This window comes from Cetorhinus maximus, chromosome 16 (assembly GCF_964194155.1).
Source record: "Cetorhinus maximus chromosome 16, sCetMax3.hap1.1, whole genome shotgun sequence".
Classification (NCBI taxonomy): domain Eukaryota; kingdom Metazoa; phylum Chordata; class Chondrichthyes; order Lamniformes; family Cetorhinidae; genus Cetorhinus; species Cetorhinus maximus.
In genome coordinates, this window is record NC_135894.1 from 57,355,915 (window position 1) to 57,380,963 (window position 25,049).

The 25,049-nt window shown below is 43.6% G+C and overlaps 1 protein-coding gene across 7 annotated transcripts in view; it reads right to left on the reverse strand.

Moving 5' to 3' along the window:
* Positions 1-25,049, reverse strand: part of dmd (dystrophin) — a 1,945,510-nt gene that overhangs the window by 19,670 nt on the left and 1,900,791 nt on the right. For all 7 annotated transcript variants that reach the window (XM_078559857.1, XM_078559853.1, XM_078559852.1 and 4 more), the window contains 3 exons: positions 21,542-21,700; positions 20,674-20,917; positions 18,396-18,519 (listed from right to left, as the gene is read on the reverse strand). In XM_078559857.1, the coding sequence (XP_078415983.1) occupies positions 18,396-18,519; positions 20,674-20,917; positions 21,542-21,700 (527 nt within the window). The remainder of the gene's footprint in view (positions 1-18,395; positions 18,520-20,673; positions 20,918-21,541; positions 21,701-25,049) is intronic.

The window sequence follows — 25,049 nt, forward strand, 5'->3', positions numbered from 1 at the left end:
CGCTGTTTTGCACATGCGCACTAAAGAGCGCATCAATCTCCCTGAGTCATGGAGCTGCCTCCGGGAGATTGAAGCGCTTTTGAAATAAATAAATAATTGAAAATTTAATTAAACATGTCTCCTCACATGAGATGGAACATGTTTTTATATTTCAGAATTAAAAAAAATTTAATTCATGAAAGCTTTAGGAAACCTCATCCCGCTCGTGGATGAGGTTTCCCAAAAAATGTGAAGGCTGCTTGGCTTTTTCACCGTCCGCCAACCTTAAGGTGGACGGGCAGTGTAAACAATTACCTTAATTACTGCCTTAATGGCCTTAATAGGCCGTTTAAATATCGGCGGGCGCGCAGCTGACTCCAATGCGCACCCGCCGAACGAAACATCGCGATCGTGCGTCATTTTACGCACTGGCATGTCGGGCCCACCCCCACACACTGACTGATGCAAATGGCTAAAATTGGTCACTTATCCCAGGCGTTCCACTGAAGTTCTAGTAGGTGGAGAGAGCTGCAATGAGATTTCAGGACCATTATCATCTATAGAAAGAAAAAGGGAGCTCGGATTTTAAAGTAATTAAGGAATTTGACAAGGTGAATTGTTAGGAGACATAGCAGATAAAACCCAGTTCAAAGAGGCCACAAGACCAACTCTGAATGAGGAATAACTTGCCCACATTAGGAGCCATCTAAAGAAAAGAAGCAATTTGCTTTATATGGAGTCTTATCATGTGTGCCATAGATGCCTGCAGGTGCTGCACGTAGAGTTAATTATTTTTAAGCGCAGTGTTAGCTATGTAAATAAACACAGCAACTATTCTGCACCAAGAAAGATCCCAAAACACCAAGAAGAATGCCCAGTTAATCTGTTTTTTGTTATGTTACTTATGCAATGGATTTATTGCCTAGTTCTGTCAGCACTGCTCCATTAATGTTCAAGATAATCCTGAAAGTAACTAAACATTCCTCTGTGTGTTATATTTATTTTGTGAACGTAAATCCATATAGAATACTGAAATCCATGCTAGGAATGTCTAGCAAGCCCTTCTGCAAAGATTAGAGAGATAGAGGTTTCTGAAAGGATTAAAACCTGGCCAGATCATATACTGAAAACAGGCTTAGATAATGGAGCAAGGAGTAATGGATAGGCCAAAGGCCTTTTATCCTGTTTGTATAATGTTGTGTTCTTGAAACTCCTATACATCAAAGTTACTTCTTTGTTTCCAACAAAATATGTAGTGTAGGGAAGGAGAAAGAAAGCAGTGCAGCATTTGATCATTACCCTGCTTTTGGCAGTGTTGCACTGCAAGAATAGGCAGCATTCAAACAGGAAGGATTTCTTACAAAGGAATTGATTGGAACAAAAGAATGGGATCAGCAGTAAGGAGATTGCCCACTGAAAAAAGTAAGCTGAGAGGAAGCAGGAACATCTTTAAAAAAGGTGGGCAAAATGGCTGGGAGACAGTTATCTTGTGGAGATCTACAGCATGCCTTGTGGCCAGTGTTCACTCAAGTAAAGACGAGCAGCGTTGCAGACTGCATTTTTTTTTAAACAAAGTACTAGGAAATAAGTAATACGTTTTGGTACAATTTACAAATTCCATGCAAATATTCTTTACAGGAGCAGCATGCAATTTACCAGATACCAGGTTATTCCAGATAAATTAAATCCAAAAAGGGCCCCTTTCATCACAACTGCCATTAATGTAAAGGCTCCTGATGTCAACTGAAAGTAAGGCCCAAATGAAATATGCTGCATTGTATCAATGTGAAATAGTCCAACCTTGTTCAAAGAAGCCAGAGGGTGGTTTTGCTGGCAGGCGGCCTCCGATTCGCCTACCACACCGCCACCTCACACCGGGTGCCACATTTAAAGTGGAGCCGTGCACACACCCTTCTAGCCCAGGGTTGCTGCACAGAAGACATGGCCCCGAAAGACAAGGAGACTGCAACCCCCCCGATTCACTGATGCATCCCTGGGATGCCTTCTGGTCACCATTAGAGCCTGTCGCAATGTCCTCTACCCCTGCTCTGTCTGCAGGAGGCTCATCAGTGTCACCACTCCGGCTTGGTAGGCAATGGCAGTGGTCAGTGCACAGGAGAAGTTGACCATCAAATGCAGAAAAAGGATCAACAATTTCATCCATGCCATCAGAGTAAGCCAACCATCTCATCACTCCAAACTCACACACTCAAGCCCATCACACGTTCACTGGCGTCTCACTCACTGCAGCTCAAGGGGCATCACACTCACTCTCTCACACACATACCCTTACATCTCCATCTGGCCTCATCTCCTCTGGAGACTTCCTCCTCAACCCTCACCCCCTTGAGGTGACTTGCACAGATCAACATGTCCCCACACACACTCTAGGATAATCGCCTTCCCTTGTACTGCCCTAGCCATGCAGCCTCTTCCCTTGCCTGAGGCCACTTCTCCCCCTTCCCTAAGCAAGCCCTAGCGCTGCAAACATTGAAAAGCCACCCACATATGGCTGATCTGGTAGGTAGAGACCTGCCCATGAGCCCCCCCTAAAAGTGATGTGGTGCTGTCTGCGAAGCCTGGCACTGATGACCGCAAGTGCTGCACGAAGCCAGGTAGGCAAACAAACCTCGAAGTGCAGCTCGACAGGTGCACATCGCTTACATTCAGCTGTGAAACATGCCGATGTGCAGTGGCAGGAAAGGCGGCCCACCACTGACAGGTGGAGCGGACAATCGCAAACTGGTTTCACACACAGGCTTGCTCACTCTCACACCGACACACCCTCTCCTACACTGACACACCCTCTCACACACACACACTCGCCCTCTCTCACACACACTCGCCCTCTCTCACACACACTCGCCCTCTCTCACACACACTCGCCCTCTCTCACACACACTCGCCCTCTCTCACACACACTCGCCCTCTCTCACACACACTCGCCCTCTCTCACACACACTCGCCCTCTCTCACACACACTCGCCCTCTCTCACACACACTCGCCCTCTCTCACACACACTCGCCCTCTCTCACACACACTCGCCCTCTCTCACACACACTCGCCCTCTCTCACACACACTCGCCCTCTCTCACACACACACACACCCTCTCTCACACACACACATACTCGCCCTCTCTCACACACACACATACTCGCCCTCTCTCACACACACACATACTCGCCCTCTCTCACACACACGCATACACTCGCCCTCTCTCACACACACATACTCGCCCTCTCTCGCACACACACATACTCGCCCTCTCTCTCACACACATGCTCACCCTCTCACACAAACACATACTCATCCTTTCGCACACACAGGCACACATACACCCTCGCTCTCAGACATACACATTCACCTTCGCTCTCGGACATAGTTACACTCACCCTCTCTCTCTAACACACTCACCCTCTCTCTCGCATACACATACACTCACCTCTCTAAGACACACAGTCACACCCCCTCTCACACACACCCTCTCAGACACACATATATACTCACCCTCTCTCTCAGACAACCACACACCCATCCGCATCCACCCAACCACACACCCACCATCACTTACTTATCCTCACTCACCAAATCAGCTGCGGGGGTGGAGGAGGTGTGATTAGAGTGGAATAGAGGCCTGGAGCGAGGCCTGTGGTCTAGCGGTGCCCGAACGCTGACCCCCGCCCACGGAACCGCCGAGAGCCAGTTGAGCATGAACCGGGGGGAATGCGGAGAGGAACCAGTGGGGAACGCGGAGAGGAACCGGGGGTGGGGGGGGGGGGGGGAACGCGGAGAGGAGCCGGGGGGAACGTGGAGAGGAACCGGGGGGGGAACGTGGAAACACGTGGAAGAACCAGGGTAACGCGGAGCAGAACCATGGGAACGAGACTGGAGCTGGGCCAAAGCACTATACGTCGGGGGAGGCAGTGGAAACATAGTGAGCTGAGGCGCCGCGCACTCCAGAGTTGCCAGTGTTTGCTATTCCTCCAATCACCGCCTGGTTCTCTTTCTTATTTGTTGCTGATAGGCTCGCTATTAAACCCCTGCAGAAATCTTCAAACTCACTGACATCCTACCGGCATTTTCAACAAATGTTCCGGTGACCACATGGAGGGGCTTTGCGGGCCACAGGTTGGACCAGCCTGATCTAGAGCCAGGTGGAAGAGTCCCTGCACAAAATCATAGGTCTAGCCTTGACGCAAGGTCACAGACCTTAAGTGTTAACTCTGCTTCTCTCTCCACATGTGCTGCCTGCCAGACCTGATGAGTATTTCTCGCTTTTTCTGTTTTTATTTCAGGTTACCAGCTTCACCTTCTTGACCTCCCCAATCCTTTAGCATTTCAAGGAGCTTAACAGGCAGTTAATTGGAGGTGTTGGGCTCCTGGCTCCCCCCTCCTTTCTCTTCCACCCTCGCTGTGAAAATAGTGCGTTCTGGAGGCGGCAGAAGATTGACACGCCATCTAGAAACACTATTTTCAAAGCGCGCCCATTCTCAACTATTGTAAATCAAGCCCAAGGGTTGTTGGTATTAATTCAGCAGCGTGTATAATGGGACTCTCCACATTAGTCTGTGTTGGTTCAGGGAAATGTCTCGTTCAGGCACCTTTGGGAACTGTCAGTGATGGCCGAATAACCTGCCCTTGAAATGATCTATGTAGTTAACACGAACACGGAAAGAGTACATACCTTAAAAGATATATTCTCGTAAATTGTAACAGAAAAGTGCTGTATTGAAGTTCCAAGCAGGTACCTCTGGCTATCACGGAGATTTGATTGTTAAAAATGCCAAAAGGCATGATCAATCTATCCACTAGCTGAATCCCTGCTCTGTAAAGCTATATGGCAGATGGGCATCTGAGGATTAGCAGATTGGACTCAAATAGCCCAGATGTGTTGGCATTTAACCCAAGTTACCACAGTTCTATCACTTGTTTGTTGTTAAATGGTGTGGGAATAGTATCTCAGTCAGTATATCATTTAATGTCCCCCAATTTCCTGCAGCACCATAGTTATCGCAGATGAAAAAAAATGAAGATATGTTGTCATGATACCAATTGCAACCTTATGCTTTAAAATCTTACAACTTGATAAGTCCTAAAGCCTCTTAGCGTCTGGTATTATTTTAGTTGACCTTATTTTCAGAAATATAATTGAGGCTAAAGGAAAACTGATTGCCTTTGCTTTAAATTGCTTTTTTGTTTGGAAAATGTGCTCATTAAAGTCATGAATATTAATGGTGCAAATGGAATGGTTTCCATTTTGTTCACCCTATAACCTCCATTTTATAGTGAGTGGTGATGCTCTGCTAAAGAGGAGCTCACCGTATCAGCTGTCCCCTAGAAAAGGCTCAGACCTAGGTCAGTCAGTCCCTATTGCTCAAAGGCGCTGCAAGAGGCCACACCTGGTGCTGAAAGCTTGGAAACAAATAAACCCTCCCTGACAGACTTGGTAATCTGATTCCTGAGCCAGGCAGGTTCACTGCATGATCAACAGCAGTGCCCTGACAATCAGCCAGTCTGCCTCACTAAAGCAGCCAAGTGAGGTACATTGATTCCAAAGACAAAATACTGTGGATGCTGGGTGGGGGCATGGTTGGCATGAGGTGCATGAAGGGCCACTGGGGTGTGAAGGGTGAAGGCTGAATGGCCTGTTTATATTCTAACTAAGATGAAGGCCCACAACACAAGGGGGAGCCTTTTAAACACCCAGCAGCCCCCGTGGCTGCCTTTGAACTTTTTCCCGGTCAGCAGGCCGCACCCACCCCTCCACCCCATCCCCGCAAGAATGAAAAACCTGTCCCTCCTGACGCTTTCTCCCGAAGCGAGCAGGCAGGCGGGCTGAGCCGGGAACTTTCCCGACTCCTGCTATCTGCCTCGAGGATGAAAATCAAGCTCAATGTTTCAGGTCTGTGACCTTTCATCAGAACAATGTACTAGATGTGAAATGCTAACTCTCTTCCTCTCTGCACAGGTGCTGCCAGATCTTTTGAGTGCTTACAGCACTTCCTGTTCTCATTTCAGATTTCTAGCATTCACAGTATTGTGTTTATGTCTTAGTGTTTTATGCAATTCTAGCATATGTTCCTGCTGTTATACGCTATGCCTCAGGAAATAATAGAGAAAAGTATTCCGTACGACTACTAACTTGATCTACATGTCCTGTACCTTCACTGATCTGTGGACATTCACTCCGAGGTGTCTCTGCTTTTTACACTACCCAGAATCGTACCATTTATTGTGAATTTCCTTGCTTTGTTTGCTCTCTTGAATGCATTACCTGATACTTATCTGGATTGAATTCCATTTGCCACTTTTCTGCCCACCTGATCAGTTCACTTATATTTTCCTGCAGTCTACAACTTTCTTTCTCACTATCAACCACACGGTTAATTTTTGTATCATTTGCAAGCTTCTTAATCATACCCCCTACATTCAAGTTTAAGTCATTGATATAAATAACATAAAGCAATGAGCCCAGTACTGAGTGCTGTGGGACCCCATTGGAAAAAGTATCACAAAAGCACCATTGACCATTATTACCCTTTGCTTTGTTAGCAAAATTGAAGAGCATGAAATTAAATTACAAGTGACAGCATAGATAGAAAATTGACAAAAGGACAGAAAGCAAAGAGCGGGGGTGAATGGTTGTTTTCCAGACAGGGTGAAAGTAAACAGTGGTCCCTCACTAGTCAGTGTTGGGGCAACTCCTCTTTTCGATATGTATTAATGACCTGGACTTGTGTACACAGGGCATCGTTCCAAAGTTTGTAGGGGAGATGTAACTAAGCAGTGCAGGAAAGCAGGAGGCATAGCAATAGACTTCAGGGGGACATGGACAGACTGATGAAATGGCCAGGCACATATCAGATGAAATTTTAGAATTGTGGTTCATTTTGGTAGGAAGAATATAGAGGGGCAATATATACTATTTTATATATAGTACTATTTTAAAGGGGGTGTGGAAATACAGATACCTGAAGGTATATTTACACAAATCTTTAAATCTGGACATGTTCAAATAGCTGTAAGGCATGTGGGACCCTTTGTTTTATATAGGGGCTTAGAATACAAAAGCAAAGGAGTTTTACCAACACTTTATAAACACTAGTTCGGCCCCAGCTGGAGTAGTGTGCGCAATTCTGGACACCACACATTAGGAAAGTTGTCAAGGTGTTACAGAGGGTGCAGAGGAGATTTACGGGAATGGTACCAGGGTTGAAAGACCTCAGTTAGGCAGAGACTAGTGAAGCTGGGGTTTAACATCTTATCCATAAAATGGCATCTCTGAGAGTGCAGCACTTCCTTATTACTGCCCTGGAGTGTCTACCTAGGTTTCATGGGAGATTAGTTATAGGAGGAGAGAAAGACAATTCTTAATTTTGTCTTTCTACAATGACATGGGATGTCAACTCATCTATCAGCTAGTAATAATTCTCTGCATGGCCTTGCCTTATTCTACCTTGGCAATTTCTTAGAACCTAATGTATTTGTACACTCCACCATGCTGCTACTTGTCTCCTGCTCAGCTGCTACACTCTTGGCGTCTGTTACTCCTTCCCTAGGTCTCTTTGCCATGTCACTTTTTTGCTGCATTCAAAGACCTCCTCCAAATCCATCCTTTTGACCATGCCTTCAATTTTGTGCCTTCAGTGTCAGCCATGTCTCAGTTGGAAGCACTTTTGCCTCTGAAAAAGGAGGTTGTGGATTCAAGTTGCATTCCAGAGACTTGAGCATGAAAGGCTTGGCTGACAATCCAGTGCAGTACTGACGGAGTGCTGACAGCTGTCTTTTGGATGAGACATTAAACCATGGTTTGCCCTCTCAGATGGACGTAAAAAAAAAACCCATGCCATTATTCTGAAGATGAGAGCAGGGGAGTTATCCCTGATGTCCTGGCCAATATTTTTCCCTTGATCGGCTACACGTAAAACAGATTATTTGGCCATTATCACACTGCTGTTTGTGTGTGTTTGCTGTGTGCAAATTGACAACTATGTCTCCTACATTACAAAAGCTACTGCACTTCAAAAGCACCTATAATGTGCTTTGTGATGTTCTGTGGTTGTGAAAGGTGCTATATAAATGCAAGGCTTTCTTTTATCCCCTTCAGTTCTTTTTTTCTCTGCTTGTCATCCATTGTTATTTCCTGAACGATGTAAAGCTTTCTGTAGTGGTCTCCCCTTCATAAGAAGCACTGCATACATGTAACTGGGAGGTGGGGAGTAGTGGAAGGAATTCATTATTGGAACAACTAATAGTATACTCCTTATGGGCAGAGAGGAAATATGCAAGTGCTGGGACATGTCTCCATAAATCATGAGGAATTGGGGTAAGGAGGAATTGTTCTGATCTAAAATTTACCTTCATTGGTACATTTCTATCTTTTATGTTCAAGAGTACTGCAAATACCATAAATTATGATCTCTCAACTTCAAATGCTGCAGAAGAGTCTAGTAGGACAGAGCTAAGGGAGCCCTGAACTGTGGAGATAATGATCCAAATTTTAGAAGCCTGAAACAAACTCTAAATCTAAGCTATGCCTGGTTTACACTCTACCTGAACAGAGTTGCAAAAAGACGATTACTGAGTCCTCAACTTGAGGACATCAAATTAAAACGAAAGGAAATTTATCTACAGATGATTCTGTTGGTTGAATAAGTTAAGAGAAAAAAAACTGCAGAACTCCACTGCCCAAACAAAAACAACTTGTTAAAATTTTCTGTACGATTAATGGATTGAATATTAAGTACCATATTCATTTCTTTGCAGGATTTTTGCACATACAAAAGCAAACTTTCTCATGAAGGTCAGCGACTTACTTGCTGTTTTGCTTAGTCGGCTTTACTCATACAGAGTTATTAATACAAAATAAAATGACAAATAGCCACCACAGAAATAATTAAAAGTCTCATTATGTTAAGAGTCAGTGAAAATTAATTTATTTCGCTCAGTGAACTTTAACACACATTAAATATTAATTTTTCATGCATTTCAATCTTGCATCAATGGCATGAAAATGGAAGTTGTGAAGTTAGATATCACCCCTCCCCCCAGGGCACAGTTTAATTCCTGAAAAGGATTTCAATAACATAGTTTTGCATAATCCAGTTTACGCGAGTGCAGTTTTAACGCTAATATATATTTATCTTACATTAGCCAAATTATTTGAAGAAAAATTCACTTGACAGTTTGAAATTCTCATTCATGAAATTCTAGATAGTCAGTAATTAATCACAACTAAAGGTATAAATCTAAAGTTTCTGAACCTTGTCCCACTGCCTGATGCATATACTTGAATGAAGCTCTTATGCTGCTAACAACTGAATGCTAGCAGAAGTACTAATATATTGAATATGCCATTGCAGTTTATGGTATGATTAATTATACAAATTATCTTTTAAAAAAGATATAACAGCTAAAATTAACTGCCTGCTCCCTGTCTCTGCATTCAGTCCTCCAGCTCCATGCTAAGCTCAGAAGTTTAAGGCCCAAATTTTCGACCCCGGTTGGGTTCGCTGAGTCGGGAGATTTCCCAGCTTGGCGAACTCGACATTTAAAGATGTCTGCCTGCAGGTCAGATTTTCAATCTGGTGGATTGGGCTGAAATAGGAGTTGGGGCAGACGACCCCAGAACAAATACACAGGCTGCCGGGTGCTGAGGCGGCCTGGGCACAAGGCCTGCCTCTGTGCCCTGGCACGGTGTTTAAATAAATAAAGAATAAAATATAAAAATGTCCCTCCAGCCCTCGCCCTCCCTATGCCCCATCCATGCCAATTTATGCCAAACCATGACCACATCCACCCCCAGGGCCTGTATACCCCGCATACTAACTTTGTGCCCCTCTACCCACTCCCCATGGCCCCCATAACTCCAATGTTAACTTAGTGCCCATCCCCATAGCTCCCCACACCTTCTATGGCAATTTAATGCCAACCCATGTTCCCCACCCTTTGCCCTTAACCCCTACATGCCAACTCACCTAGGATGCTTGGGCAGTTCCTTGACAGCTTTGTCATTTCCTGAATAGCTTTGACAGGTCTGATTGCTGGACAGCTCTTTAACATTTCCTGGACAGTTGGACAGTTCCTTGACAGTTGGACAGTTCTTTAACAGCTTGGCAGTTCCTATGATATTGTCCGTAAAGCATGCATCATCATGTTTACTGTTAACAATCCCAAAGGGTGCCTTACATCTCTCAAAGGTGTTCCAGAACCTTATCCAAAGGGGTACCTTACCTCTCCAAAGGGGTTACCCTGGTTATCCAAATACATCCACCATGTTCATCCAACCTCCTCATACCTGTTCTATTCTGCACACTCTGGATTCCACACTCATGTTCTTCCACAATCCCACTTTGGCGGATGCAGCTGGTGATTTAAGTGGCCAGCTGCCTCTGTGAACTGCACATGTGCAAGCCCCGGCCCGATTTCAGTTCTGTCCCATGAAGATGGGAAATGCGAGATTTGGGGGTGGGACTTTGAAATTTCAGCTATTTCCTGGATTTTCGCCATGACGGAGAGCCTCTCTGTCATGGTGAAAATCCAGGCCTAAGTGTCTCTTCCCATCTTCACTCAACTCCCTGGCACTTTTTCATATTGCTGTTTCACGTCTATATTTCTGATAAAATTGAAAGGAAGTAAAAGTCATTGACACCATTCACTTGAGGATGTTATAAGATTTTGATCAAGACCTATTCTGGCTCAACTTATGAGTAGTTGTTTTTAGCCCTTTAGGATGAGGCAACAATTTTCAAGTAGTCACTGCGTTGCTTAAACCATAAACATTTTCTGAATGAATTTCAGTTGTGCAATCTGTACTTATCACTTAGTTCTAGTTAATATAAAAAAAAATTAGTAAGTTGACATTTAAAAACTTCCCAGTGCTATTAAAGAAACATTTTTCCTAATCAATACAAAAAGGATGGGACATTTGAGGCTATAGTGTAAATCCTATGAGGCTCAGTCAACTGAAACACAATTTAAAGAAGTGTGCTCAGGGGTCAGAATGTCCAATTCCCCAGTGCTCCCAATTTTCCAGTGAATCACCATCACATTTCTAATCAATGGTATATTTCAGAACAGTGGATTATTGGAGCTTTGTTAAAAGCAGCAGAAAGTGAAGACTTCAAAAGTCTCAGTGACAGAGGCATTGCCTAATGAGATGTTAGTCACAAGAACCAAGAAAGCACAAGGTTAATCCTAAATTTGTGCTAGGTTAGTTGATCCCAGGGGGAAAATCTTGGAACATGAGCATTATCTGCAGGGATTCCTATGCTATTGGCAGGGGGAGAATAGAAAAATCAACTTGCCTCACCCTGATCGCTATTATAATAACTCATGTCAAAATGCTTGTGGGGAAAAAGTCACCCTATGCAGACTTAACATAAATTCTCTGGAGGCAGGCAGCATGACTGGATAATACCTTTGTGGTCCACATGGATTTCTCCATTGATATCACTGAAGAAACCTGCACAGGTAGCGGCCTGCGGCACTGGCTACCCCCGAGAATCAATGTAGTCTGAGCTGTGCCATTCTGAAGCAGCGCTACATGAACAAATTTGTCCCCGTGTGTCTGGAGAGGATGGGTTTTGCTGTGATACCCACCACAACAGCTCAAAAAGGAGCACAAATTTCATGAGGTTTCAGAGGATTGTAGCCATACATAAGAAATAGGGGCAGGAGTAGATCATCTGGCTGATCTTCTACAAGACTCCACCTTCCTGCCCGCTTCCCATATCCCCTGATTCCCTGACTAACCAAAAATTTGCCTATCTCAGCCTTAAATATATTCAACCTTGGAGCATCCACAACCCTCTTAGTGAGGAAATTTCTCATCTTATGATAAATACCTTGGATTGAGACCGTGTCCCACATGTTCTAGATTCCCCAGCCAAGGGAAACAACTTTGTTTCCTTCAGGATCTTATGTCTCAATGACATTCTTCTAAACTCCAGACAGCATAACTCCAATTTACTCAACCTTTCATCATTAAACAACCCTCTCATCCACGAACCAATCTAGTGAACTTTTGCTGTTCCGCCTCCAATGCAAGTACACCCTTCCTTAAATATGGAGACTAAACTGCACACAGGATTCCAGGTGTAGTCTTGCCAAAGCCCTATACAATTGTGGCAAGACTTCTTCATACTTGCATTGTAATCCCCTTGCATGCTAACTTTCTGTGTTCCTTGAATGAGTACACCCAAGTCCCTCTGAATATCAACATTTTGAAGTTTCTCACCTTTTAAAAAAACATTCTGCTTTTCTATTCTTACTACCAAAATGAATGTCCTCACGCTTCCCTGCATTATACTCCATCTGCCACGCTGTTGCCCACTCACTTAACCTGACTATAACTCTTTGCAACCTCTGTGTCCCCTCTCACAGCTTACATTCCCACCTAGCTATGTATTGTCAGAAAACTTGGATACATTGCTCGGTCTCTTCATCCAAGTCATTAATATAGACTATAAATAGCTAAGGCCTCAGCACTGATCCTTGCGACATCCTATGAATCACAGTCTACCAGCTTGAAAATGCCCCATTTAGTCCTATTCTTTGCTTCCTGAATGTTAACTAATTCTCCATCCATGTTAATAAATTATCCTCAATTCCATGAGCCCATATCTTGCATTTTCTAGAATTCCTTTTGGAAATCCAGACATATTACATCTACTGGTTTCTCTTTATCTACCCTACCAGTTAAATTCTCAGAAAACGCTAATAAATTTGTCAAACATGATTTCCATTTTGTAAAATCATATTTACTCTACCTGATTGGCCAGGTGGTTAACAGTGAGGTTGAGTGTCTTGGGCTGCAGCAAGATATAGATGGGATGGTTAAATGGGTGGAATTTAACCCTGAAAAGTGAGGTGATACACTTTGGAAGGAGCAATTTGACAAGGAAGTATTCAATGAACGGCATGACACTAGGAAGTTCTGAGGAACAAAGGGACCTTGGTGTGTGTGTCCATAGATCTCTGAAGGTGGAGGGGCATGTTAGTGGGGTGGTGAAAAAAGCATATGGGACACTTGCCTTTATCAATCGAGGCATAGATTACAAAAGTAGGGAGGTCATGTTGGAGTTGTATAGAACCTTGGTGAGGCCACAGCTGGAGTAGTGTGCGCAGTTCTGGTCGGTACATTATAGGAAGGATGTAATTGCACTGGAAGGGGTGCAGAGGATATTCACCAGGGTGTTGCCTGGGATGAAACATTTAAGTTATGAAGAGAGGTTGGATAGACTTGGGTTGTTTTCGTTGCAGCAGAGAAGACTGAGGGATGACCTGATTATGAGGGGCATGGACAGGGTCGATGGGGAGCAGCTGTTCCCCTTAGTTGAAGGGTCAGTCACAAGGGGACATAAGTTCAAGGTGAGGGGCAGGAGGTTTAGGGGGGGTGTGAGGAAAAACTTTTTTACCCAGAGGGTGGTGACGGTCTGGAATGTGTTGCCTGGGAGGGTGGTGGAGGCGGGTTGCCTCACATCCTTTAAAAAGTACCCAGATGAGCACTTGGCACCTCATAACATTCAAGTCCAAGTACTGGTAAATGGGATTAGGTAGGTCAGGTGTTTCTCACATGTCAGTGCAGACGGGCCTCTTCTGCACAGTGTGATTCTATGATTCTGTGATTGTACTATGAGTTTCTAAGTGCATTGTTAAGTGATGCTTAAGAATAGATTTCAGCATTTTCTCAATGACTGATGTCAGGTTAACTGGTCTTTAGTTCCCTAGTTTCTTTCTCCCCCCTTTCCTGAATAGCAGTGTTACATTTGCTAACTTTCAATCCAATGAGACTGTTCCGGAGCCTAGGGAACTTAGATAAACCATAACCATTACATTCACTATTTCTGCTGCACCCTTTTTAGTACTTGAGGATGTAGGCTGTAATTTCTAGAAATTTGTCAGTTTTTAGTCCCTGAAGTTTCTGTAATACTTTTTCTCTGCTGATATTAATTACTTTAAGTTCCTTCCTCTTATTAGGCTTTTGGTTACCTTCTATTTCTGGGATGTAATTTGTGTCTTTTACTGTGAAGGCAGACCAAAGAGCCAGATTTTCAATTGCTGGTAGGGTTGGGCAATTTGTGGTCCTGAAGGACGTGTTGGGATTGTGACACCCCCCTGGACAGTTTAAGGGTTTCAAAGGGACAGCTGGTTGGAGGGAGCCGGGAAGGTGCTCGATGTCAATTAATGACCCCTTAAACACATTAGGAAAATTATTAAGAGGCCAATGTGGAGCAGAATGGAATTTTCAAAAGCTTTTCAGGCAAGCCTGGCCAGTCTTGGACACATCAGTGCACAGCTGCTCAGTTTGCCGCAGGGCCCAAATAACATTATTTGCTGTGGTCTTTCCAACAAATGTGTGGAGCCAACCAGTGCCAGCTCGGGCGTTGGTCCTACCTTACTGTGCAGGCCAATGTCTGCCTCCTTCCATTTCCAAGGAGCTAACTACTCAAATTGGCAAGGCAGCAGCAGCTCCCAACATGGCTGCCATCTGCCTTAACTGCTGGTCTAAGCATGCAGCTCCTTCCTCCTTGAGGCATCTAACTGGAGACCAAGCTTGCCTTCTGGCCAATTTAGGCCATTACCATTTAAAAATTACATTGTGACAATGACACAGCTTGGGCGCAGGGCCTGGACCTGGAATTCATTTGGATGTTGGGTTCGCAACCTTGCATTGAAAATCCAGTCCAAAATATTTATTCGATGTCTCTCCCATTTCCTCTTTTCCCACGATAATTCCTCCTGTCTTTGCCTCTAATGGACCAATATTTACTTTAGTTACTCTCCCCTTTTTTACTTACTCAGAAAAGATCTTGCAATCTGCTTTTCTGTTCCTGGCTAGTTTACTGTTATATACTATGTTTTCCTTCACCAACTTTTTGGTCAACTTGTCATAAAAGTAAAATACTGCAGATGCTGGAGACCTGAAATAAAAACACTAAGAGCTAGAAAAACTCAGCAGGTTTGGCAGCATCGGTAGAGAGAGAAACAGACTTAAAGTTTCAAGTCCCATAAGTCTCTTCTTCAGAATTGCAGTTCTTGGGGGTTGAAAATGTGGAAATTTCAGGAAGGCAGAAATGCTGGCAAATTAAATGTCATTATCATGTCCCCCACTCCATCTACTGTGGGAAAGTCTGCAGCAGAATGTCACACCAAGGACTGCTGGGGACAGCCCTCAGCAACTGGAATAAGTTGTGAGGCAGAAGTCGTGGGGTGGGGTGGTTGGGGTTGGCCAGAGGTCTGGCAAATCGGGATGCTGGAAGAGGTCACTTGCTGGGGGAGCTGGACCAGCAATTGGGGAGGAAGAGAATGTGAGGCAGAAAGCTCAGGATTAGGGAAGGAACGGTTGGGGGAAGAAGCGTCAGCCAATCGTGCCAGGAGATTGTTTAAAGGGCCCTGTGGAGTATTCTTGCCATTTAAGGCTAATAAGCAGCGCTGCACAAAGCACTTACCACCTGCCTGATCCATTATGCTCCCATCTTCATTTGGCCACTTGGTTTCCCAAGCCCTAGGAAACACAGCTGACCTACATTAAATTTAAAACAGGCTGCCAACTGCACTGTGGGAACAAACTGTAACAAACTGCCCCAACCCTCGAGAGCGAGACAAAGACGAAAAACACAAATTCACGCTACAAAGCCTGCACGTGACAATTTGGGCGCAAGTTAAGCAACTTAATATTTTTTACCTTACATCTAACATTCTCCCACCTGCCATGGGGAGGGGTTTATTATTCCCCCCAAAAGGGGTCTGGGATGATACTTTGTCTCTGTTTGAAATAAACTGGGAGCTGTGACATTGCACAAAGTGTTTGAGATACAACTTCAATTCCTGCTGTGTAAACTTGTGGACTTTAAAACTTAGCGCTTGAGCATAACTCATTGCCAAATCCTTTCCATGTAGAATTTTTAAAAAATTATCAAAAATCTTGAAAGTTGACAGGCTAATCTTTACCAGATTAGCTCCAATAATTCAAAATTATCTGTCAGGAAATGCTTCTTCCCTGTGCTTCTTACTGCTTTCCCTCAAGTATCGTCCTTATTTAAAACTTCATTAAAACTCACGTCCAGCATAACCTACCATCTGCCTGAATTTCCACTCAAATGGATTTGCTCTAAATCTTCGACTTATTGATACAATGTCACTATTGTATTATGAAAATGCACGTGCAAAAGACAACACTTTTTAAGAAGTACATTTTTTAAAAAAAAGATTAACAAAGATTCTTTATTAATTTCCTTATACAACAACTTCCAAGTATATACCATCTTTCATGTAGTAAAGAACATCCCCTCATAGGAACATAATCAGATAAAATTTGATAAAAGCCACATAGCCTACTAGGACGATGATCAAAGGTTGATGTGCAGGGGCAGGTTTTAAAGAGTGACTTAAAGGAGGCAAGTGAGGTGGAAATACAGAGGTGCTTAGGGTGGCAAATCTTAGCTAAAAGCATGGCTGTCAACGGTGGAGTAATGAAAATTTGGCATGACAAGAAGTCAAAATTGGAGGACTGCCGAGATCTTTAGAGGCCTGTAGGAGTTACAGAGATATGGAAGGGTGACATCATGGAAGTATTCTGAACAAAAGGCTGAGAATTTTAAAACTGAAGTGATGCCAGACAGAGTCACAGTAGGTCAATGAGAACAGGAGTGATGTGTCAACACGACTTGTGCAAGTTAGAATTTGGATATCAGAATATATGAGACACAATGACATAAACTGTATCCAGCAGTTCCTCATGGAACTTGCATGAGGACCACTTTCTCAAACACAAGGTCTAGGATGAGTATGGCTTGCTGTTGCGAGTGTACACACAGTAAATCAGCCCTACGATGACGATGATGAAAATAATAGTTGTCTCTTTGTTTCATAGCAAAGAAACTCTAAGCCAAGTGGTTACTTGATAGAATAGTGAATTTAGTTCTATTTTTATCTGGATGGGTCCTCTGTAACTGTCTTGTGATCTTGTAAAGACTAGCTTCTCTCAGTTAATAGTACTCTTGCCTCAAGTTCAGAGTATTGTGCTTTCAAGTTCAGCATGAAGAATTTGTTTGCGTAATTTAGACTGGCACTTCAGTGCTCCCCTTTGAATGGAACTGTTTGCATGCGCAGCCCATCAAGGACCCAAGGTATGAGTGGAAGAGCAGGAAGTTCTTCTCACTAACCTGACTCCCTAACTGTTATCATTTAAGCTGCAGTTATACTACCTTAATGCTACTCGGCAGCCATGCACCAGCAAACTAAATTTAAATTATAATGGCTTGACTGATTTTTATTTTTGTTACGTTGTGGCCTAAAGGTTTGTTTACCTATCTAACTCTCACACTGTTGTCACCACCTTCCATTAAAATCAATGTAATGTTGATTGTGTGCCACCATATACAAGTAATTTGTGTTTTTGGCCTCACTTTTACTAAGTACGAATGTTCATGTAACAGAAGTACAGCCAAAATAGTTAGCTAAGAGTTCTTAACAGACTACAAGCAGCATCAGGTGCTTTGTTGGGATTGCAACCTGTCTGATATTAAAAGGAACATCCCAGAAGTCAAGAATAAGAAGAGTGTATGGGTAAAGTGGCAAAAGAAAAATGCAAATATGAATAAATAAGCTTAACAAGTTCACTTCCATTTCAACCATTTTTTAGTTCAAATGCTGCAGGAGGTCTTGTGATGCATCCCTACCTCTGAGCCAGAGGCTCAGGATTTGACTCTCACCCAGTGCTAGGTGACCATGGATGGTGCATTCAGGGTGTGGCAAAGCAGATTGAGCATCAACCTGTAAATCCTTCCGATATGCCTTTGGCAAGTGGCAAGAACAGGAGAGTTTTCTGGTCAGCCAAAACCATGTGGTAGCTGCAGCGCAACAGCCTCCCCATGTTTAAAGACTCCATGTGCAAGCTCTTGTCATAGCCTCTGTGGCAACTGTCCTCATCGCTTCAAGAGACTGCATAAGAGAGAGAGAATTCAAATGCTGCTCCTCCTCCAGTCAGATCCAAATGCCTCATGTTAGACTTCTTTGTAGCTAATGCCTCTCTGCTCAGGGTTGCCGGACAGGCTTCATCCCCCTTTTTAATTTCTCCTGAGAATACTTAGCTATCCAACAAAGTGATCGAGAAGTGGTGAGAGTTGGTTGATGACGGCAAACAAGTTTCAATGGCAGAACACAGGCCTTCTCAGCAAGAACTCAAAGCAGAAATACCAGTGTTACAATGTACCATCTTTTACCCCTCAGTCATTTCTCCTGCTCAACAATAGACATTTGCAAAACGTAACATGCCTTCTAAAGTACAGGATAGTAAAATATATGCACATCGCTTTAAATGTAAGTGAACAGGATTCGTCTTGTGATCAGACCGCAGTTAGTGGAACACTTTCTCATTGAATCATCAATGTTAAAACAATTATTTCTTACCTATTGTTCCTGAAGTCTGACTGCCGACTCCATGAAGCAGCACTGGCTGACTACTATCTGATCTTTGCGAGGATGTAGAAGGGGAGGAGACTGTAGTACCGTTTACCCTGACCTCTGTCTGTGGCTGCAAACAGCAATGAGGGAGAAGGTTACGACATGTTATCTAACTTTCAGTTTACATTCAGACCACTTTAGGATTAATCTGATAACATTGTGCTATAGCCTGAAACCGGTCAAAGGATCACAATCTGAGCTCACTGAGACCAGGCTGATATTTGGACTGGGAAGTGTCTTTAGCAGCAAAGTGGAGTCAGTAACATCTTGTTGCTTCCAACGCAGTGTTTAATAAATAATTAGGTTCATTGTTTTAATAATGGCTTTGGTTGAGAAGAGTTTTGGAAATCTGATTCATTTTAAAATTAGAGCTTCACCACGGTTAAAATGCAATGAAACAAGGGCCCAGATTTTCCCTCCTGGGTCAGATGCACAGGGACGGGAGAATTCCCAGCTCCGCAAATCTGACCTTTAAAAATGGATGCTCAGACATCAGATTTTCCGTCCGGGGGTGGAGGGGGGTGACCCAGGAAGAACCTTGGAGGATGCCGGGTGTGGAGATGGGCTGGATGGGAGACCTGTCTTGGGGAAGTGTTTCCAAAGTTTAAAAATAAAGATTAAAACATGAAATATTCCTCCAGCCCTCACCCTTCACCCCACCACACAATCTCTATGCTCCGTCCATACCAACCAAGGCCACTTCGTGCCCTCACGGGCCCCCATCATGGCCTTTTATAGCCCCTGTGCCAATCTATGTCCCTCCACCCATCCCTCCTGGGCCTTTATGGCCCCTATGCCATTCCACCCACCCCATGCCCCTTTATAGCTCCTATGTCAATTTAGTGCAAATGCATGCCAACCCATGCCACCCCACCATCACCCTTTGCCCTTACACCTATCATTCCAACTCATCTAGTATCCACCATGAGCAGACCTCAGGACCCATGCAGAGATCAGAAAAATAAAATTCTATAAAATAAAGTTCTAATTATTTACTGCAGAATTCACTATATTGAAAAAACACATTCAGAAAACCTATTTACTATATTTACATTCCTTCAACTAAATAAATAAAAAATTTCAATCAAGTGCACAATCCCTTATAACAAGCATTGAAATTCATAGTCCCACATTGAAGAATCTATAGACTCTTATAGCTGTCAATCAAAGTGTGAAATGGCAGGCACCCTACAGTGATAATGGATGGCTGTGAAATCAGTCACGCAGCACTAATTCAGTAATGGAAGCCCTCAGCTTTTGTCAATAGACAGAGTGAAATAATAAGCAACCATTTTTTAACAGTCCAGACATTTTTTTTCAAAGATTTAAAGGGCAGGACCTTTAAATGCCTGGACAGTCTGACAGCTCCATTTAACAGTGCTTCTGACAGCTTTTACATGTCTTTCTGACAAGTGCTTCTCACATTTTTGACAGTTGATTTTGACAGGTCTGTAAACAGTTCTCATGAGCTTGACAGTAATGAGTTTATGCACTTTTAATGCACATTTATGCCTAATTTTAACAATTCCAGAGGGTACCTGATCTACCCCACAAGTGCTTCTGACCGGCACCGAAGGGCATCATACCTCCCCAAAGGGACCAGATCCAAAGGGGTACCCTGGCTATCCAAACAAATTCACAAAGTTCAGACTTGCTCTTACCTGGTCTAATCTGCACACTTTGGGTTTCACACTCCTGGTCTACCAAAATCCCTCAGTGGAGGCAGCTGGCCATTTAAATCATCAGCATTAATCATCATTAAATCATAAACCATGCATCGCATCCCCACAAAAATGGAAAGTGCCCTGTTTGAGGGCGGGACTTAGGATTTTCAGACATTTCTCCTATTTCTGCCATGACAGAGCGAAAATCGGGGCCAAAGTGCTGGTGCTCCAAAACGCTATAGCTGTGGGCTTGTAGAACAAGCCTTCATGATCCTGGCAATCCATATTGAGCTATCAGGAGTTGTTGTTAGTAGACGCAAAACACTCTTCCACCTCGAGGTAAAGTTGCAGAAGTAACCCCAAATTAAGAGTAGCATTGTCACATCTCTGAATGCTAGTTCCCTGTCTGCCCCACGAATTGGGGAATTTCTTTGTGCTACTGGGAATTAGAAGAAGAAAATGAAAAAATAACAAAGAAGCAATGAGCCCTGAAAAGCGAGGTTGGTCATTTTTTTGTTACACCAGACAAGTTCCATGAACACAGGCCTTTCTCCTCTTACCTGCTCCAGCAGCTGCCTCAGCCTGTGCAGCTGGGATTCCAACTGCTTGTTGTGATCTTCCAGGATCTGCATCCTGGCCTCAAGGCGGCCTTTGTGCTGACGAAGCAGTTTGGCTTCAGCGATTAGCTCGGCATCCCTGGGACTTTGTGGTGAAATGGGCATCATTTCAGGAGGGGATGGTAAGGGGGACAGGCCTTTGTGATCATGCTGCTGCTTCAGCCTCTCATACTCAGACTGAAGGTTTCTGAAAACAAAAAGATTATAAATTATAGGATCTGCATTTTTGGGGTTGTGGGGATATTTAGTAAAGAAGCCGTTGCGGTGTTTGCCCACAGAAAGTTCTTTGTGCTAAGCTGATAATTTCCTAATAAGTTGTTCACAATTCGAAATGACAGGACATTGAGCTGATGAGGTTCCTTATTGGGCTTCATCTGAAATTCGCTGGTTGACAACCTCCTATAATAACAATAACATTTCAATGATAAATCAGTTCTAGGGTTCGGAAATGAAATTTGAAAATACGTTATTATATTGAAGTGTGTAAAGCTTTAATTCACATTTGAATCAGTACTGGCAAATTCATGTAGGAAGCCAGCTGTCGGCAGTGTTGCTGGGGTGGGGGCAGGAAACATGAGCTAGCTGCTGTCCTGGAAGTGGAAGGAGCATTCCCAAAGGGGGCAGAGACCCCAGAAAATGGCCAAGTCAATATTTTATAGTTCTCAAAAAGCCCTATTGGATCAATATTAAATGGTCATTCAAAATGGGATGTGGCAGTTAGATGAATTTTTAGGGTGGAATCCATCCTATTAAGGGGTCAAGTAAATCAGTCCAGACTGAATCTGATGTACTTATTTGGCCACATTCTAACCTGTTTTCATCTTCCAGGTCAGCTAGAATTCTTTCCAGTTCTCCTCTTTCTTCGCTCTCCAATGAGATGAGAATTTGAGCAGGGCTCCGAGGCTGACTCAAGGGTGACTCCTGGTTCAGACTCTGACAGTAGTGCTGAATCAGCAAATGTTCATCATCTCTGCAACACATTGCAAACAAAATATGTCAGTATGTTTTATTGCAACACTTGTTTTCAGAAGCACCCACCCCCCCAAAACCAACTTGTTTCCATGGCTACGTGTCACATAGTTAAGAAGTTAGGGTCTATATTTGTTGACCATCATTCAAAGTTTGGGATATAAAGAAAATTGTTTTACAATTTATAAATGGTAACAAAATTACAATCTTTGATTTTCATTCCCACTTCCCTTTTCTTTCTGGGATGCGGTATACTGCCATGACTGCCAAAACACTGTGGGACAGGCTCGTTCCCTTTACAGAGTATGGTAGCATAATGGTTATACTGCTGATCTAGTAATCTAGAGGCCTGGACAAATGCTCTAGAGACCTGTTCAAATCCCATCACAGTGACTGGGGAACTTAAATTCAAACACTTAAATAAATCTGGAATAAACGTCAGTCATGGTGACCATGAAACTACTGGATTGTAGTAAAAAACCATTTGGTTCACTAATGGCCTTGAGGAATCTGCTGACCTTGCCTAGTTTGGCCTATAGCAATGTGGTTGATCATTAACTGCCCTCTGACAGAGCTTAGCAAACCCATTCAGTTGTATCAACCTCCTACAAAAAGTGCCTAATAAGAGTCAAATCAGATCGTCCCTTAGCATCAACCCTGGCACCAAACTCAGACATGACAAAAGGCACACCCCCAGCCCAATCAACCCTGCAAGGTCCTCCTCATGAACACCTGGAGACCTGTGGCAAAATTGGGAGAGGTGGCCCAATAGCCTGTTATAGTTTATGATTCTGTGAGTATGACTTCCAGCCAACTTCCCAGACCTTTCCATCACCAGCCCTGGATATGTTCTGTCCAACCTGTAGGAGAGACCCACCTGAGGTGCTGGTATGGTTGTAAACAGGCAGGAAGGAGTGACCTTGGCAATTCTCCACATTGACACCAGACATATGAAGTCTCATTGCATCAAGTCAACGGGGACAAGGAAACTTCCTGCTGATTACCATCTACTACCCTCTCTCAGCTGATGAATTGATACCCCTGATGAACATATCTTGGAAGAAACACTGAAGACTGTGTGGCGGGCTTCAATGTCCATCACCAGGAGTGATTTAGTAAAATCGCTCAATCCAATGGATCAGATCAAAGCTCTGCAGCCCTGTTACATTCAGTCACGAATGGTGGTGGACAACTAAATGACTAACAGGAGGAGGTTGTTCCACAAAATCCCCATCTTCAACAATGTCAGAGCCCAGTATGTGAGTGCAAAAGACAAAGCAAAGTTTGCAACCATTTTCAGTTAAAAGAATGATGCATCTCAACCTCCTTCTGAGGTCCTCACTGTTAAGCCAGTCCTTATTCAATTCCATCCACATATATCAAGAAATGGCTCTGCACACTGAATGTCGCAAAGACTATGGGTCCTGTCAACACCTGGGCAATAGTACTGAAAGCTTATGTTCCAGAACTAGCCGCACCCCTGGCCAAACTGTTCCAGTGCAGCTACAACACTGGCATTTACCCAACAAAGTTGAAAATTATCCAGCTATGTCTGCCCACAAGAAGCAAGATAAATTCAATCTGACCAGTTACCCTTCCATCAGTCTACTCTCAATCATTAGCAAGGTGATGGAAGTGTTGTTGATAGTGCTTTCAAGCAGCACTTGCTGAGCAATAACTGCTCACCAATGCTCAGTTTGGTTTCCATCAGGGCCACTCAGCTCCAGACCTCATTACAGTCTTAGTCCAAACATGAACAAATGAGTTGAATTACAGAGGTAAGCTGAAAGTGATTGCCCTTGACATCAAGGCAGCATTTGACCAAGTGTGGCTTCAAGAGCGCTAGCTAAGTTGAAGTCAATGGGTAATTGGAGGCAAAACTCTCCACTGGTTGGAGTCATACCCAGCACAAAGGAAGATGGTTGTGGTTGTTGGAGGTCAATCATCTCAGTTCCAGTACATCATTGCAAGAGTTCCTCAGCGTAGTGTCTGAGGCCTAACCATCTTCAGCTGCTTCATCAATGACCTTCCCTCCATCATAAGGTCAGAATGGGATTGTTTGCATTACCATTTATGACTCCTCAGATAATGAAACAGTCTTTGCTCACATGCAGCAAGGCCTGGACAACATTCAGGCTCGAGCTGATAATTGGCAAGTAACATTCACATCACACAAATGTCAGGCAATGAAGATCCCCAACGAGAGTCAGTCTAACCTCTTCTCTTTGACATTCAATGGCATTATCAATGTAAAATCCTCTATCGTCAACATCCAGGGGGTTACCATTGACCAGAAAATTAACTGGACAAGCCACATAAATACTGTGGCTACAAGTGCAGGTAAGAGGCTGGATATTCTGCAACGGGTGCATCACCTCCTGACTCCGCAAAGCTTGTCCACCAGCTACAAGGCACACGCCAGGATTGTGATGGAATACTCTCCACTCGCCTAGATGATTGCAGCTCCAACAACACTTAAGAAGCTTGATACTTGGTCAAAGCAAACCACTTGATTGACACCCCATTCATTACCTCAAACATTCACTCCCTTCGCCACTGGTGCACCTTGACTACAGCGTGAACCATCCACAAGATGCACTGCAGCAACTCACCAAGCCTCCTTCGACAGCACCTTCCAAACCTGTGATCTCTACCGCCCAAAATAGAGAGAGCAGCAGCTACACTGGTGATGTGCATATTTTAAAAAATGCTACAATACAGTACAGCATCTTTGCAATTAGTGTTTGATAAATTAGAAATGGCCATCTTAATGATTTTCACATTGGCCTGAGAAATGCCATTGCATTGTAAAAACATACTGCAGGTTATAGCAAATGTCAGCAACTTAATGGAATGGCTTACTGCTGTGTTCAACTCACACCTTCACCACCAGGGCAGTAATCTGAGAGAGTGGATCTCTCCCTGCCAATTTTCATCCAATTGATTTCAAGCCATCCAATGCATTTCCCATCTTAATATATGGTAATTCAATATACAAGTCAACATCAATTATGACACCATCATTGGAAGCATTAGCTGATGTCTGTTGTCACCTAGTTAATTTAGTATATCAATACTATTATGCAACTGAAAAGCTCTCACTTAAGTCAGTACACTTGCTGTCTGCCACACTGAATTCATCATTGCGCTCACCACCAGTGCTCTTGCCAGCCAGACACCAGTCATCCACGTGATGGAAAGCAGAATTGCTCTCTCTGGACATAATCATAAAATGTATATTCTAATACATCTACCATACAATGGCACTTTTCTGCAATTCAAAGGACATAGCTGTCTTTCAATATACTGACACTCAAGTCATAACACTGCATGCATCTACCTTTAAACTA